Source organism: Tachyglossus aculeatus, chromosome 21 (genome assembly GCF_015852505.1).
Source record: "Tachyglossus aculeatus isolate mTacAcu1 chromosome 21, mTacAcu1.pri, whole genome shotgun sequence".
Taxonomy (NCBI): domain Eukaryota; kingdom Metazoa; phylum Chordata; class Mammalia; order Monotremata; family Tachyglossidae; genus Tachyglossus; species Tachyglossus aculeatus.
The window spans coordinates 75817947-75835905 of record NC_052086.1 but is presented as its reverse complement, the minus strand read 5'-3'; the positions used below and the strand labels follow the sequence as shown (position 1 = coordinate 75835905).

Here is a 17959-nt window from a genome sequence, read left to right as displayed (position 1 = left end):
GTAATGACGCCAATGCCATAACAATGAATACAGGAGCAAAGTCTGGAGAATGTTTTCAAAGCCACCATCCAGTGGCAAAAATTCCATTCTCCCCACTAAATTTACCATGGCTCAGCCCACATTTTACCAGTGCCCCAAATTTAATACGCTCCACCCCTCCCTTCTGCTCTGGTGAAGACCCGACAAAGAGGAAATGAAGGGAGAGGCCGAGGTACCAGCTAGTTAAACCCGCTGCCTGATTTCCTTCAGGAAAACCTTGTTTTCCTTTAGATTGGGAGCCAGGGCTCACTTTCAGAGTTGGAACCACTAAAAAGAGATCTCCCTGCGTATCAAGTTGATCTCCCACACATTGTGGGTTTACGCCTCTGGAGCTCTGGGCTGTGGCTGCATTTAGGAAAAGGCAATCAGGGCAAACAGCTAATGGTCTCAGCAGAGTGTCATCCTGGATATTCTTTCTGTTGGCTCCCCCGTCCGGCTCCCATTGCTGAATCTGCACAAGGGGATGGGGCAGAAGCCAAGCCGGGGAGAGGGGAGCAGCTGGGGGAGGGAGAGAGAGTGGATCAAGAATGTCTCTAAAGAGCTTGTAGTGAGGCCTTACAACAGGGGAACAGTGTGGTCTAGTGGATAGAGCACAGGCCTGGAAGTCAGAAGGACCTGTGTTCTAATCCCGGCTTCATCTGCTGTGTGACCTTGGGCAAGTCGCTTCACTTCTCTGGGCCTCAGTTACCTCGTCTGTAAAATGGAGATTTAGACTGTGAGCCCCATGTGGAACTTGACTTGCCAACCCAATTGGCTTGTATCTACCCCAATGTGTAGTAATGATAATAATAATAATAATGGTATTTGTTAAGCACTTACTATGTGCCAAGTACTGTTCTAAGTGTGGCACATAGTAAGTGCTAAACAAAGACTATGAAAAAATAGAACTTCAGAAACAGCATGGCATACTGGATAGAGCATGGGCCTGGGAGTCAGAAGGTCCTGAGTTCTAATCCTGACTCCTCCACTTGTCTGCTCTGTCACCTTGGGCAAGTCATTTCACTTCCCTGGGCCTCAATTCCCTCATCTGTAAAATGGGGATTGAGACTATGAGCCCCACATGGGACAGGGACTGTGTCCCACCCGATTTGTTTGTATCCACCCCAGGTCTTAAAACAGTGCCTGGAACATAGTAAGCGCTTAACAAATACCATAATTATAATTATTATTATCTGCCCATGCGGCAGCCTTGTGAATGCTACTGACTGAGTCAGGAAGAAAAAATTTGTCCACCAGAAGCAAAGGGGGCTGATTCAGGACTCCAGTTGAGGGAACACCATCATGTGACTCTGTGACTGGGGAGACCCGCAAAACCAGTTTGTGCCTGGGCCCCTTTCTCTGGGCGGTGGCCTGAACTTGCAGTTAGTGGTCCAGGCTGGTGAGGCAGCCAGGCATCCTGGGTAACAATTTCCAGCTGCCAAAACTGAGAGCTGTTTTGTGAGGGGTTGGGGAGAGGAAGGGGAAAGGGAGAGACTTGCACGGCTCCCTCAGTTTCCAAGTACGAGGTCAGAGCATCATCAGAGTGTTCTCGATCTACACTCACTCCCTTGGTGAACTCATTCGCTCCCACGGCTTCAACTATCATCTCTATGCTGATGACACCCAAATCTACATCTCTTCCCCTGCTCTCTCCCCCTCCCTCCAGGATCGCATCTCCTCCTGCCTTCAGGACATCTCCATCTGGATGTCTGCCCGCCACCTAAAACTCAACATGTCCAAGACTGAACTCCTTGTCTTCCCTCCCAAACCCTGCCCTCTCCCTGACTTTCCCATCACTGTTGACGACACTACCATCCTTCCCGTCTCACAAGCCCGCAACCTTGGTGTCATCCTCGACTCCGCTCTCTCGTTCACCCCTCAAATCCAAGCCATCACTAAAACCTGCCGGTCTCAGCTCCGCAACATTGCCAAGATCCGCCCTTTCCTCTCCATCCAAACTGCTACCCTGCTCGTTCAAGCTCTTCTCCTATCCCGTCTGAACTACTGTATCAGCCTCCTCTCCGATCTCCCATCCTCTTGTCTCTCCCCACTTCAATCCATACTTCACACACCGCTGTCCGGATTGTCTTTGTCCAGAAACGCTCTGGGCATGTTACTCCCCTCCTCAAAAATCTCCAGTGGTTACCAATCAACCTACGCATCAGGCAGAAACTCCTCACCCTGGGCTTCAAGGCTCCCCATCACCTCGTCCCCTCCTACCTCACCTCCCTTCTTTCCTTCTACAGCCCAGCCCGCACCCTCCGCTCCTCTGCCGCTAATCTCCTCACCGTGCCTCGTTCTCGCCTGTCCCGCCGTCGACCCCTGGCCCACGTCATCCCCCTGGCCTGGAATGCCCTCCCTCCCCACATCCGTCAAGCTAGCTCTCTATCTCCCTTCAAGGTCCTACTGAGAGCTCACCTCCTCCAGGAGGCCTTCCCAGACTGAGCCCCCTCTTTCCTCTCCCCCTCCTCCCCCTCTGCATCCCCCCCGCCTTACCTCCTTCCCTTCCCCACAGCACCTGTATATATGTATATATGTTTGTTCGTATTTATTACTCTATTTTACTTGTACATATCTATTCTATTTATTTTATTTTGTTACTATGCTTTGTTTTGTTCTCTGTCTCCCCCTTCTAGACTGTGAGCCCACTGTTGGGTAGGGACCGTCTCTATATGTTGCCAACTTGTACTTCCCAAGCGCTTAGTACAGTGCTCTGCACACAGTAAGTGCTCAAATATGATTGATTGATTGATTGATCAGAGGACCCAGTCAGGAGGGGCTTTAATGAGAAGCAGCGGGGCCTAGTGGGAAATGCACGGGCCTGGGATTCAGGTGACCTGGGTTCTGGTCCCGGCTCCACCACTTCTGTGTTGTGTCACCTTGGGCAAGTCACTTCACTTCTGGACCTCAGTTACCTCATCAGAGAAGCAGTGTGCAGTATGGCTTAGTGGCAGAAGCCCGGGCTTGGGAGTCAGAGGACATGGGTTCTAATGCCGTCTCTGCCACTTGTCTGCCGTGTGACCTTGGGCAAGTTACTTAACTTCTCAGTGCCTCAATGACCTCATCTGTAAAATGGGGATTAAGACTGTGAGCCTCACATGGGACAACCTGATTACCTTGTATCTACCCCAGCACTTAGTGCTTGGCACATAGTAAGCGCTTAACAAATACTACTATTATTATTATTATAAAATGGGGATTAAGACTATATGCCCTTTGTGGGACAGGGACTATGTCCAACCTAATTACTTTGTATGTACTCCAGTGCTCAGAAGAGTGCTTGGCACATAGTAAGTGCTTAACAAATACCATAATAATAACTACTATTATAAAATGGAGATTAAGATTGTGAGCCCTGAGTGGGACAGGCACTGTGTCCAACCTCATTATCTTGTATCTACCCCAGGGTTTAGTATGCGATTAGCAAATATCATTAAAAAAAAAAAGTGGGGGTGGGGTCAACTGAGGAAAGCTGTTCTGCAGAGACTGGTCCAGATTTCCTCAGAGACCAGCCCACCTCAAGAAAGGAAATTCTAGGGCAGCAGCACAATGTTCAGAGGGTCAAGGACACAGTGGGCCTCGAAAACACAGTTTATGAAACTTTTAGTAATTTAAAGGGGGGTGATAGAACAGCAAGGGGCAAGATGAATCATTACACAAAAAACTATCAGGTATTAGGGAGACAAAAACAATAGAAATGCTTTCAAATGACAATAATACAATGTGCAATACAAATCCTTTATCTTAAATTGCCTTTCTGTTCTATTCCACAGACAAGGGCAATCATACAAATTTTCTAGAGTTAAAATCTCACAAAGCAACTCTCTGGAATCTGGCCAAGTCTCACAGCTCTGGTTCAGAAGAATGGAATGAGATTGTGGTTTTCTCCTTGAAAAGATTTCTCTCTCTCTCCCTCTTTTTCTCTGTCTGTTTCTCAATGCTGGTGAAGAATTTTTTCCAAAAGTAAGATAAAACAGCTATAAGCCTATTCTCATATCTTAAGATGTATTCAGCTCCTCATATAATAATCAGGGAAAGTTAGATCTTGTCAGTCATGGTTTACCATAATATAGCAAGGTCTCTTTCTGGTCTGATGCATATGATAGAGTGGTTTTCATTGATTATTGGCTCGTTCTCAATATTTAGGTTCTCCGGAGGGGTGAACCCATTTTCTAGTTTCCTGATAGTCACTTTGTACTCAAACTAAAACTTCTTTCTTGTCTGAAACATGATAGGTAGTTGCCCCTCATTTTTTTCTTTTTTTTTTTTGCTAATTTCTCATTCATGCTGCCTGCCTAGATAACGATCTAAGGACAGCAAAGATAGGATATGATCCTTTTCCTACACACTTGCTCTCTAATTTCTTTCTCTAGTAGCAGTGGTAGTATGTATTGAGTGCCCACTAGGTGTGGTGCATGGACTAAGCACTTGTGAAGTCCAAAACAAGCAAGTGACACATTCCCTGACTATAAGAGGCTTACCCTCTGATCGGGAGGCAAAATGTTTAATGTTCAAAATGTTTACAGAGTAATCAAGATAAACAATGACTGTGCAATTGAATCATTGTATCTGCATAAGGTTTGAGAATGAATTAAGGTGAGTAGTTACCTAAGTGATAGGTGTGGCTGATTTGACTTGGGGTATCAAAGATAGTAATAATAATATCAGTAACAAAAATAATACTAATGGTATTTTAGTCAGGTCTTCCCACCCAGTTCTGTGTCAAGTAGAAATCATGCTGTTGCAGTAGGACAGGAGACAAATGCTCAAGAGACCTCCCTCGCCCAAAATCCAGCTTGGGGCTCACTGTTTGGGGAAAGAAGAAAGAATGCGAGAGAGAAAGAGACAGAGGGAGAGAGAGAAAGAGAGAGGAGAGAATTCCTTCTTAATAAATTTCTTCCAGCCTCTGTTCCTCTCAACTATTCTCCAAACCCATGAGGAACATGAGAGCAGGTATAGCGCTGCAAGTGGATTATAATTGTTATTATTATAATTATATTTAAGTGCTTATTATGTATCAAGCACTGTTCTAAGCACTGTGGTAGATAAACACTAATTAATCAGGTGGGACAAAGTCCCTTCCCACATGGGTCTAAGAAGGAGGGAGAACAGGCATGAATCTGCATTTTACAGATGAGGAAACCGAGGCACAGAGAAGCTAAGTGACTTGTACATGGCCATACAGCAGACAAGTGTCAGAGCCAGGAGTAGAACCCAGGTCCTCTGACTCTCAGGCCGTGCTACTTCAACTAGACTATGCTGCTTGAGTATGAGAGTTCCCATTAGGGGCAGCCATTCCAAGCACTGTAATAGGATACAAACACCCTCTTTTTCCTTCCCTTGCTCACTGGGGAGCTGGAAATAAACACCCAACATTAAGTTTCTGGGGTTTTTTATGCTATTTGTTAAGAGCTTACTATGTGCCAAACACTGTTCTAAGTTCTGGGGTAGATATAAGGCAATCAGGTTGTCCCACGTGGGGCTCACAGTCTTAATCGCCATTTTACAGATGAAGTCACTGAGGCACAGAGAAGTTAAGTGACTTGCCCAAAGTCACACAGCTGACAAGTGGCGGAGCCGGGATTACAACCCACGACCTCTGACTCCGAAGCCCGTGCTCTTTCCACTAACTCACGCTGCTTCTCATACAGCAGCGACAGGGAGTGAAGTGGCTTCCCCAAGGTCATACAACCAAGTGGAAGAGCCGGGACTAGAACCCAGGTCCTCTGACTTCTAATCTCGTGCTCTATCCACTAGGCCCCGCTGCTTTGGGACAAGGCCAGGGTGAAGTGCGGAACCCTGAGCTAGGAAGGATGGAAAGCAGTGACTTCACCATCGCTAAAATAAAAATCTGGAACCTCAGTCATTTCAAGGAGTGATGCTGCAGAGTAGCCTAGTAGTTAGAGCATGGCCTGGGAATCAAAAGGACCTGGGTTCTAATCTCGGCTCTGCCACTTTTCTGCTATGTGGATTTGAGCAAGCCACATCACTTCTCGATGCCTCAGTGACCTCATCTGTAAAATGGGGTTGAAAATTTTGAGCCCCTTGTGGGACAGGGACTGTGCCCCATGAGCTTACATCTACCCCAGTGCTTAGCACAGTGCCTGGCACTTAGTAAGCGCATAACAAATACTATATAAAAAAAGGGTGATTTCCACCTGGTCAATGTGGAACCTGAAGCAGGTTTAAGATTGGGTCAAATCATGGGTGAACGATCCAAAATGGGCTGCTAGAGGGAAAATTAGAGATGTTAGATGGTATCTCTTTAACCAAGAAGATGGATATCACAAAGGCTAACCTCAAACAGGAGACGGTTACTGCCCTACCTACTCCACACACCATGCCAAGTTCAGAAGTGTTGGAGAGATGTGTGAAGTGGAAGAAGGCAGAAACAACTCTAGTAGTAATAGCAGTAGAATTGCGGTAAGTGAACGCTTCATATGCCATAGCCCACCCCGAGTACCCAAAGATTTGACACACTATTGTTTACCCTTGGTAAAGTTAATTAATTCATTATTGTACTACTTAAGTGCTTACTATGTGCCAGGCACTGTTCTAAGCACTGGGGTGGATACAAGCAGATCGGGTGGGACATAGTCCCTGTCCCATGTGGGGCTCAGTCTCAATCCCCATTTTACAGATGAGGTTACTGAGGCACAGAGAAGTGAAGTGACTTGCCCAAGGTCACACAACAGACAAGTGATGGAGCTGGGATTAGGACCCATGACCTTCTGACTCCCAGGCCATTGCTCTATCTACTATGCTGTGCTGCTTTTTCAGTTAGCTGTATATCACCATCATTAATGGCATTTATTGAGGACTGAGTATGGGCAGAGCACTGTACTAAGCATCATCATCATCATCAATCGTATTTATTGAGCGCTTACTATGTGCAGAGCACTGTACTAAGCGCTTGGGAAGTACAAATTGGCAACATATAGAGACAGTCCCTACCCAACAGTGGGCTCACAGTCTAAAAGGGGGAGACAGAGAACAAAAGCACTTGGGAGAGTACAAAACAACGGAGTTGGCTGATACGTTCCCTGCCCACAAGTTTACAGACTAGAGGGGGAGGCAGACATTATTATAAGAAAATAATTTATAATATATAACTTAAAGCTATAAAGATGTAGTGGGTGTGTGTGCCTATGTGCGTACGTGTATCAACAGATTCTGTTCCATATAAAGTCCATGGTCTCATGACAGTCTTCCCTTTCAGCAGAGCGGGAGAATAGAGTTCAGTTTAGCGCTCCGCAAAATGGGTGGTAACACAGGAGCCCCACGTGGGACAGGGACTGTGTCCGACCTGATGATTTTGTGTCTATCCCAGCACTTAATATAGTGGTTGGCACAGAGTAAGCGCTTAACAAGTGCCATCATCATCATGCTTGTTTCTCCTTTGTTCAAAACAGCCTCTTCTCAGCGTTGAAGTGACCTTCCTCCGCAAGGATGCTGGTGCTCTTGGCCTTCATCATTGTGTTTCACATCACCTCCGCTGCGCTGCTTTTTATTTCTACCATTGACAATGTGAGTTCCTCAGCTCCCCCCAGACCCCACAATCCCCTCCAACCTCCTCTCCCTCACATTCCATGCATTCCAGTTCTAGAGCCCAGCCAGCTCATCTCAAGCCATTTTGACTTTCAGGTGAGTCAGTGTGGCTCAGTGGAAAGAGCACGGGCTTTGGAGTCAGAGGTCAGGGGGTCAAAGCCCGGCTCCGCCAATTGTCAGCTGTGTGACTTTAGGCAAGTCACTTAACTTCTCTGGGCCTCAGTTACCTCATCTGTAAAATGGGGATGAAGACTGTGCGCCCGCCGTGGAACAACCTGATCACTTTGTAACCTCCCCAGCGCTTAGAACAGTGCTTTGCACATAGTAAGTGCTTAATAAATGCCATCGCTATTATTATTATTAGATGGAAAAACATGCCAAAGGGAGCTGCATCTCATCACCTTTTCATGGCTATTATGAGGAATTTTCCTCTTAGCTCCTGCACTAGTCTAGTAGTACACTCAGAACACAGAAAGGGCTCAATAAGTACGATTGAATGAATGAATAGTCATCGTTGAGATTCATTTATTTTGTACATCAGGAATTTCCAGGTCTTCTTGGGAATCTTTGTTCGTCCTACTAAAAACATGTGCTGTGTCGGTTATTCACTCATTCATTCAATCGTCTTTATTGAGCGCTTACTGTGTGCAGAGCACTGTACTAAGCACTTGTTATAAGTGAGTCGCCTTGTGGTGTTTTTATCGTGCAAGGATTAACTGCCCTGACTGTTCTGGGTGACAGATGGAGGTCATGGGTATAGTAAAGGGTGCGCGATGTGAAAAAACAACACCTTCTCTTCTCTGAGTTATCCACCCAAGTTCTTGAGAATCACAGCACAAAGTTCTTGGAAGAAGAAATCACAATCATTTGGAGCATAAACAATCACTGGCATCAGTGACAGGTGATGCTTGTCAAGAGAACCCTGTATGGATACAGAACACCAAGTCAGGCTCTCCCAAGGTTAAATCCAGGGGCAACCTGCCCTAGGCTAACACTTTGCGGGGAGCTGTATTCCCATCCCTGTGACTTCTTCACTGCTAAAAATTGTACTAGGCCAAGCAAGGCATTGCCCCGAAAGGAGCCAAACTCCAATGTTGACCCGATGGCCGTCTGGGCCATGGGGAGCTTGGGAACTTGAACAGATCTGCCAAAGTCAAGTCTGGATGACCTTTAACCACAACTTCCTCTTTCCGTCCGACTTCTCATTTTTGTCGGTGTGGAAGCAGACCGGCCGCTACCTTTCATCCTGAAGCATTTTGGAGGATGATTAGGGGTAGACGCGCCAGATTCACGTTTGGGGAAAGGTGCCGGTTTTGCTCTCCCCCTCAAACTCGAGCAGGCACCTCCTACCTGCTCTGTCCCCCCATTCAGTAGCTTTCCGGGGGAGGTGAAGGTGGGGATGGGGGTTACTTACATATTTATACCACTGAGTAGGCTAATGCCCTCTGATGGTGGAGCAGCTTGGAGGGCTGTGGAAAGTGAGAACCAAAGCCAGAGAATAAAGGAGGGCATGAAAGCTGGGAACTCTCCGTCCATCAGAATCCTACAGCATCTCCTAAACCCATCAGCTGTATTTATGGAGCACTTACTGCATGCAGAACTACAACAACAATTATGGTATTTGTTAAGTGCTTACTATGTGCCAAGCACTGTACTAAGCACTGGGGTAAATCATCAAGAAGCAGCGTGGCCTAATGGGTAGAGCATGGCCCTGGAAGTCAGAAGGATGAGGGTTCTGTTTCTGTCCACCTCTTGTCTGTTGTGTGACCTTAAGCTCTTACAGTGTGCAAGGCACTGGGGTAGATACAAAGCACTGGGGTAGATACAAAGCTAATCAGTTTGGACGCAGTCCGTGTACCACATGGGGCTCACAGTCTTAATCCCCATTTTACGGATGAGGGAACTGAGGCACAGAGTGACTTGCCCAAGGTCTCACAGGAGATAAGTGGCAGAGACAGGATGAGATACCAAGTCCTTCTGACTTCTAGGCCCTTGCTCTATCCACTAAGCCACATTGCAGTAGTAAGCACTCGGGAGGGTCCAATGTAGCAATAACAGAGTTGGTTGACGTGTTCCCGGTCAACAACAAGTTTACAGTCTAGAGAAAAATACTTCTGGCCTCAAGAAATCCGAGCCATCTAAACCCAGATGGCTATGGCATTCCCAACTCACTGACTATGGGCCACCATGGAGGGGCCAGCTTTTTAACCCAGGCTTCCTTGGGAGAAGGCATTTTTGGAGCTCTTTTAAACAAGTCAAAAGTGCAATAACTAGGTTTTTCTGCCCTGAACTGGGGCGTGCAATTTCACAACCCCCAAAATGGTGATAAAAATGTTATTTTTTGAACACAGTTTCAAACACCTGAAAGGAGGGATTCATTTCCTGACCCAACTTGGGCACGGCTTAACTTTGTTTGAAGCTCACACAGACCAGGGCAGCTGTTTTAAACTATAACGTCTTTACCAGAAATTTTAAAGCATTCAGTCACTTTGCCCACTCCTACCTCTCCTTCCTTGTTTTCTACAACAACCCAGTCCACAAATTTTTCTCCTCTAATGCCAACCTGCTCTCTGTACCTTGACCTCGTCTACCTTGCCCCCAACCTCGAGATCACATCCTGCCTCTGGCCTGGAACGCCCTCCCTCTTCATATCCCACAGACGATCTCTCTCCCCACTTTCAAGGCCTTTAAAGCACATCTCCAAAAGGCCTTCCCTATTCTCTCACTCCCTTCTGAGTCAACCTTGCCCTTGGATTTGCATCCTTTATTCAACCCTCCCAGTCCCACAGCGCTTACGTACAGCTCCATAATTTTATTTATTTATTAATGTCTTTCTCCCCTTCCAGCATCTAAGCTCACTGTGGGCAGGGAATGTGTCTACCAACTCTGTCCAACGGTACTCTCCCAAGCGTTTAGTACTGTGCTCTGCACACACTAAGCACTTTACAAATACAATCGATCGACTGATTGATAACCAGGACCTTGGTGTAGCTGAGGGTTAAAGTTCCAGTTAACCTGCTCATTTCCCAAGAAGTCATCCAGACAGGGCTTTTCCTGGCCTGAACCTTTCCTGTTTCCTTTGCTTTTTACAGGCCTGGTGGGTAGGAGAGGGATTTTTCACAGACATCTGGAGAGTGTGTCTAAACTCCACTAACTGTACAGAAATCAATGACACTTACCAAGGTGAGTATTAAAGCGTGGTGGCTCTCATAGAATCTAATTAAAAAGGGACTTTCTCTAGGAAGATTGCGGAGATTTCTCTCAGTTTATCCAGCCCCTCTCCCGTGCCTCAAAAAAAAAAGTGCTCTAGAGGCTCTTTCGCCTTCAGAAATATGAACTGGGACCAGTAGAGGCTGCAGAGCTGCAGGAAATCAGAGTTGACAGCAGACTTTACAGTTCCCTCCGATACAGTCTGGGGAAGAAGGGACAACCTGCCTCCATTGAAGAAGCTTTCCATCATTTGTTTTTCTAAATTGATAAAAAATGTTGGCTATCTGGTATTCCAGGGAATGTAAGACACTCACTTGGCATAAATGCCAGTTAACTGCTTTGGGGCTCACATTGTCAGAGCGCCTGTTAGACTGTAAGCTCCTTGAAGGCAGGGATTGCCCTACTTAAGCTATTATGCTCTCCCAAATACTTAGATACAGTGCTCTGATCAGAGTACGCTCTGATCCAGGCTCAACCACTTGTCTGCTGTGTGACCTTGGGCAAGTCACTTAACTTCTCAGTTGCCTCAGTTCCCTCATCTGTAAAATGGGAATTAAGACTGTGAGCCCCATGGGGGACACGGATTATCTTTTATCTACCCGAGGGCTTAGTACGGTGCCTGGAGTACAGTAGGTGCTTAACAAATACCATTTAAAAAAAAAACAAAATCACTCGATAGGTACCAATGATTGATAGAGCGCTAGTGAGAGCCACATAATTAGAAATAATGTCCCCACTAGAGCCAGTCCACCTGAGGAAGGATTGTGGATGTGACAGGGTGTTAGTGGGTAGTGGGAGTTCACTAACAGAATGCTTTACATATTTAAGATCGGGAATTTGGTGGAATTGCAGCCTTTGGAAAATCTGGTCCCACAATGAGTCTGAAGCTGTTGATAAAACTACTACTATTACTACTTCTACTGCTAATAACAGTCATATTTGTCAAGTTCTTTCTAAGTGCCAAGCACTATACTAAGCAATGGGGCAGATATGAGATAGTAAAGATCAGACACATTCCTTGTCCCACATGGGGATCCCAGTTGAAAAGGGAGGGAGAACAAATATTGAATTCCTACTTTACAGATGAGGAAACAGGCCTGGAAAAGTTAAGCAGCTTGCCCAGAGTCATGCAACAGGCAAGTGGCAGAGCCAGTATTAGAACCCAGGTCCTCTGATTCCCGGATCCGTGCTCTTTCCACTGGATCATACTATTTCTCTTCTCTGGTGTTAGGGGGAAAATTGTCTGCTAGTCAGATTAGCAGGATACCTTGCTTCTAAGCTACCCTCACGGTCCAAGGCACAACTCAGGACAACCAGAAGCAGAATGGGAAACAGCATGGCATAGTGGATAGAGTATAGGCCTGGGAATCAGAGGTCATGGGTTTTAATCTCTGCTCCACTACTTGTCTGCTGTGTGGCCTTGGGCAAGTCTGTTCATTTCTCTGTGGCTCAGTTACCTCATTTGTGAAATTGGGATTAAGAATGTGAACCCTATGCAGGACAGACTCTGTGTCCAACCCAATTTGCTTATATTCACCCCAGTGCTTAATACAGTGTTTGGAACATAGCACCTAACAAATACTATTATTATTATTATTATTACTAATAATCACCCAAGGGTTGCCATCCCTTAGCTTGCATGCATACATGGGTCCATCTGCTACTATGTCTCATCTCCCTTGGGTTGTAAGCCTCTTGAGGGTAGGGGCTACTCCTAACAGTGAATGCTATATACAGTACTGAACACCCAGGGGACATTTTCTACCTGTTTTGCAGGTTATCAAACTCTCCAGGCTGTTCAGGCCACGATGATCCTGTCTACCATCCTGTGCTGTGTCGCTCTGTTGATCTTCGTTCTCCAACTCTTCCGCCTGAAGCAAGGAGAGAGATTTGTTTTAACATCCATCATCCAGCTGCTGTCATGTGAGTCGAACAGTGCCAGGCCCGAAGAAACTCCAGGGTCCTAGTAAAGAGGGGCAGGGCCCCTGAAGGGAGGGAAGTGAAATCCACAATCCACCTTCGGTGTCTCTGGGAAGATGCCACCTGGGCTTCAACCAAAGATGATACATTTTAGCAAGTGGCAGACACCAATCAGTGGTATTGATAAGCACTTACTATGTGCAGATCACTGTACTAAATGGTTGGAAGAGTACAACAAAAGGATGATGATGATACTGATGGTGTTTATTAAGCGCTGGGGTAGATGCAAGGTAATCATGTTGGACACAGTCCCTGTCCCTCATGGGGCTCACAGTCTTAATCCCCATTTTCCAGATGAGGTAATTGAGGCCCAGAGAAGTGAAGCAACTTGCCCAAGATCACACAGCAGGCAAGAGGCAGAGCCGGAATTAGAATCCAGCTCCTTCTGAGTCCCAGGCCCGGGCTGTATCCACTAGGCCACAAATTAGCAGAAACGTTCTTTGCCCATAACAAGCTTAGAGTCTAGAGGCCATCCCCGATCTCCCAGCCCTGGTGATGGGCTGTGACCTAAATGTTCCTTCCAGATCTCATCCACACAGATGCAGTGGACCCTCAGGCAGTGGGAGATTTGACTGCAAGCTCGTTGTGGGCAGGGAATGTGTCTATTGTTCTGTTGTACTTTCCCAAGCGCTTAGTACAGTGCTGTGCACACAGTAAGTGCTCAATAAATACGATTGACCAACTGGCCAAAGCAGAGTGCCCTCTCCCCTCTAGTGAGACCTCCCGAAACTTCACTTACCCCATGGCAAGCCGCCTCTTTTCTATCGATAGGCTTTTGATTCTTCCAGGGGAGTGGTTCAAGTTCAAATACAGATGGGCCATCGGCACAGCGCTATTGTTGATGCATATTTCAACTCTCCCAAGTAAAGAGCGAAATATAACACCTCCCACCCACCTTGTGGGTAATTCAGTACCACCAATCCCCCAATTAGGTTTCTCTCATTTAGAGCATGACCTCAGTCAATCAGCCAATTGACTTTATTGAGCGCTTACTGTGTGCAGAGCACTGTACTAAACACTTGGGAGAGGATAATCTAACAATAGACACATTCCCTGCCCAAACGAGCTTACAGTCTTTAGGGGGAGAGACAGTCCTTCCATTTATTGAGCGCTTACTGTGTGCACAGCACTGTACTAAACGCTTGGGAGAGCACAATCTAACAATAAACAGACACATTCCCTGCCCACAACGAGCTTACAGTCTAGAGGGGGAGAGACAGTCCTTCCATTCATTCATTCATTCAATCATTTATTGAGCACTTACTGTGTGCAGAGCACTGTACTAAACGCTTGGGAGAGGACAATCTAACAATAAACAGACACATTCCCTGCCCACAACGAGCTTACGATCTAGAGAGGGAGAGACAGTCATTCATATTTATTGAGCACTTACTGTGTGCAGAGAACTTTACTAAGCACTTGGGAGAATACTGTGCAACAACAGACACATTAGCTGCCCAAAATGAACTTCACCCTAAATGCCTATCCCGCTCACATGACATCCCTCACTGAACCGAGGGGAACCCCTCTGGGACATAACTGGACAGACTAACGTGGGTCCTGACTGGATAAGACCCTAGAGGTTCTCAGATTCCTTTGGTTCCACGGGACTCCATATGGGACAGGGACTGTGTGTCCAACCCGATTTGCTTGTATCCTCCTCAGCACTTGGTACAGTGCCTGGTATAGAGTAAGCGCTTAACAAATACCACTATTATTATTATTTTTATTCCCTGAACTGCTGGAAGGTGGCCCCCAAAAGAGCTGTCAGGGCCAAGCTCACGGAGAGGAGGGCTGCAGAATGGAGCTGTATATAATGCCTATTGAAGCATCTGAAAGCCTACTTACCTCCGCTCTATTCTCCCCGCTAGGTCTGTGTGTCATGATCGCAGCAGCTATTTATACGGACCAGCACGAAGAACTGCACAGGAAAAATTCGGAACTTTATAAGGAAATAGATGGAGGGAAATACGGCTATTCCTTCATCCTAGCCTGGATTGCCTTTGCATTTACCTTCATCAGCGGGATCATGTACCTCGTATTGAGAAAGCGCAAATAAACAGCAGGGGGTTAGCTATCTCTACGGTCACCGCACAGCACCAAAATTCCAATAACCGTTTTGTATATAATCATTTTTTGTGAATCTGTAGCAGAGGTATTGTTTTTTCTTTTTTTTTTTTTTTTTTGTTTTTAAAGTGCTGTGTTCTTGACATCAGATCTGAAGACTATGAATAGCAGTGCAGGGGTACTGGAATAATTATAGCCGGCCAATAGCCTGACCAAGCAAAAAGCAAAATCCAATTTCCTCAGTGTGGCGTTCTGTAACTTGATGTAGTTATTGTTTGACTAGACACTAACAACCCCAGGTAACGGCTTCCCTCTGCTAGGCTCACTCGATCAAACACATTTCCGTGCGGTTACTTAACCAGTTACGGACTGGCATATGCCTAGACAGCTAGAAGAAGATGGAAGCGCTGTGATTCTTTTTAATAGAGCCAAGGTGGGAATTCTCCAAGCCCAGTTTGTTTGCGTGAGTCTCTCTGTGTGCCAGCAGACAGACCGTTTTATCCTGGGGAATGGGGCATGGGAGATTATTGGAAACGCCATTGATGTACCCACTGCTTGCTGGGGAAAAGTAGAAACTTTGACTTTTTTTTTGTACTCTTGAGTGTGGTTTCTGCTGTTCTCATGCTAGGTGTGCAGAACTACCTCAAGAAGTTACAGAGTCTCTTCAACTGGAGGATTTTCCTCAAGTAGGTACTAATCACGGGCACCTTGGCAAAAATACATGATGCCCACAATGTTAAGGCCCCCGCTGGGCAGTGGAAGCACTTATTAACTTTGGGACTGATTTGGTTTTATCCTGAGATTTCTTTTTTTTCCCCTACCAAATTTCAGGGGGTGTCCTTACTTTCCCAAAGAAGAAAAGGAGGCCTGTAGCGGGGAGAGGGAGTAAATGACCATTAGCACTTAATATGAAGGTGAGGGATGGGATTTAGCCCCTGTGCTGGTCATCTGTGCATACGGCAAGTGGTGCTTTCAGGCCTGCCTTGGGTGCAGTCAACTCTCGATTATCTGTGGTCAGAGACGGGTGGGGATGGTGCGAGAGGGATGAGATAACCCAGAAACCTGAGATCTATGACAAGTCGCATACTCATTTTATCCAATGGTTTCTTCATCATCTTCTGCTCAATCTTCTACTGGTGTGGCTAGCCAATAGCAAAAAAAAAAAAAAAGAATCCATGGAATAGAATTTCACCTTCTCGTCTTACCCTTCCTACTCTTCATTTTGGGCGATGAAATCCAAAGGCAGCAACAGGAGGGAAGAGGAGAAGCAAGCAGTCTGGATAATCCACAAGCCTCCCAGATAATCGAGAACTGGCTGTACTCCAGTACCCTCTTTGGATAAATATACATATTTAGATGAGCCTACATATGTCTACTCAACTCAGTATGATGGCATTTATTAAGCTGTATACTGTATCTGATACACGTATAATACATGTTTTGTAATCTTCCATTGAAGATGCTGTACTGTTCTTTAAATCAAATGAATAGGTTAGTGGAATTTTTGGGGGTATTTATATACGAATAATGTTAGATTCATGGCACGGTAGAAACACGAGGACCCAAAAAAGGCCTTTAACTTGTCCAGCATGTATGGCTTCTTCCAAGTATAGCTAGAGGAGAGCAAAAACCCTCCACATTCTCTCCATAACTCTGCCTTTCACATGTGGTGTCCCACCTTGTATGTTATTTAAATTGAGCTTTTTCCCGTTCCCATTTTACGAAATGTATTGATCACTCACCACTTTGTCAGTCCAGGGAGAGACAGAAAACACCGTCTTGTTTTCAGAAGGCTCTGATACCCCTTTGATTTATTAGTCTCATGGGTAAAAGGGTGTTCCTCTTCTTGAATACTGCAGTGCATGCTTGGGTGATATTTGGTGTCTGAAATTTGGGAAGAGCACTGTGCCTGGCTCCGTATGCAGCCTCGACTCCCTTAAAAGCTAAAAATCACATTAGCATTAGTTGGTGGATTTGGCGATACCACTGTAGTGGGAGGAAGAAAATTGTACATAAACATACCATTTTCTCCATTGTGCTTCCTGGCCTGGCCCTCTATTTTCTTTATTTCAACTGAAAGAAAAACAAAAAAACCTAAATTATTTACCAGGATAGGTGTCCCCATTTGTATACATGCATGATCTCATTTTTGTATGTGTGTGTGGTAGTTAAGTGCTTACTAGGGGTCAAGCACTGTTCGAGGTGCTGGGAAAAGATACAAGTTAATCAGGCCAGATACAGTCCCTGTCCCACCCATGTGACTGGGTTTCACAGTCTAAGTAGAAGGGAGAACATATATTGAATCCCCTTTTGCAGTCAAAGCTGAGGCACAGAAAAGTGAAGTAACTTGCCCAAGATCACACAGCGGGCAAGCAGTGGAACCAGAATTAGAACTCAGGTCCTCTAGCTCCCATGGTCATGCTTTATCCACTAGGCCACACTCCTTTAATAGGGGTGTATGTGCAGTGCTCCAGTATGTGTACTGCAACATCATTGGAGTGGTCAGAGGCCTACAGGAGTCATCCTTTGTTGTGACATACACAAGTATTGCGGATGGGTTCCTCTTGCCCAGCTGTGATTATGGCATGGCTTTCAGTGCCCATACTCGAGGCTCTCCAACAGAGCAGAAAGCATACCCATCCGAACTAAATAGGTGTGATACTCAGTTCCTATGATCAAAAGTTCTGATAATATGATGATGATGGCATGTTAAGCACATACTATGTGCCAACCACTATACAGAGCGCTGAAATTGACAAAATATTCAGGTGGGACACAATCCCTGTCCCACAAGGGGCTTCCAGTCTAAGGGGGAAGGAGAATGTAACATCTGTACATTCTCAGGTCCAAACTTACCTAATTTTCTTTAGGAATCCAGTCATCTTCCTTTAGCCACTCCCAATCCCGATTATTCAGAGTAGCCTCTGTCTGGATAACCAGTCATTTGTCTACCTAAAGTTCCAGCAACCAGTTTTTTGGGGGGATCTGAAATAGCTCTTTCCCAAGTTTCCTCTACAGATTGGTCTGGAAGGACAATGGCGTCACAGGCAAAGAGTTTTGTTGTTTTATAAAAAGACCAAAAGGTCAAATTCAACTCTCCCCTTCACCACCCCCTGCCCATATGGGGCCTTAAAGG

General features: G+C 45.9%; 1 protein-coding gene across 1 annotated transcript in view; it reads left to right on the top strand.

Moving 5' to 3' along the window:
- The window catches only part of EMP2 (epithelial membrane protein 2), a 39215-nt gene extending 22934 nt beyond the window's left edge, over positions 1 to 16281 (top strand). The window contains exons 2-5 of the mRNA XM_038763475.1: positions 7431 to 7545; positions 10659 to 10749; positions 12553 to 12699; positions 14628 to 16281. Coding sequence (XP_038619403.1) covers positions 7468 to 7545; positions 10659 to 10749; positions 12553 to 12699; positions 14628 to 14815 — 504 coding nt within the window. The 5' untranslated portion in view covers positions 7431 to 7467 and the 3' untranslated portion in view covers positions 14816 to 16281. The remainder of the gene's footprint in view (positions 1 to 7430; positions 7546 to 10658; positions 10750 to 12552; positions 12700 to 14627) is intronic.
- Positions 16282 to 17959: the final 1678 nt, after the last annotated feature.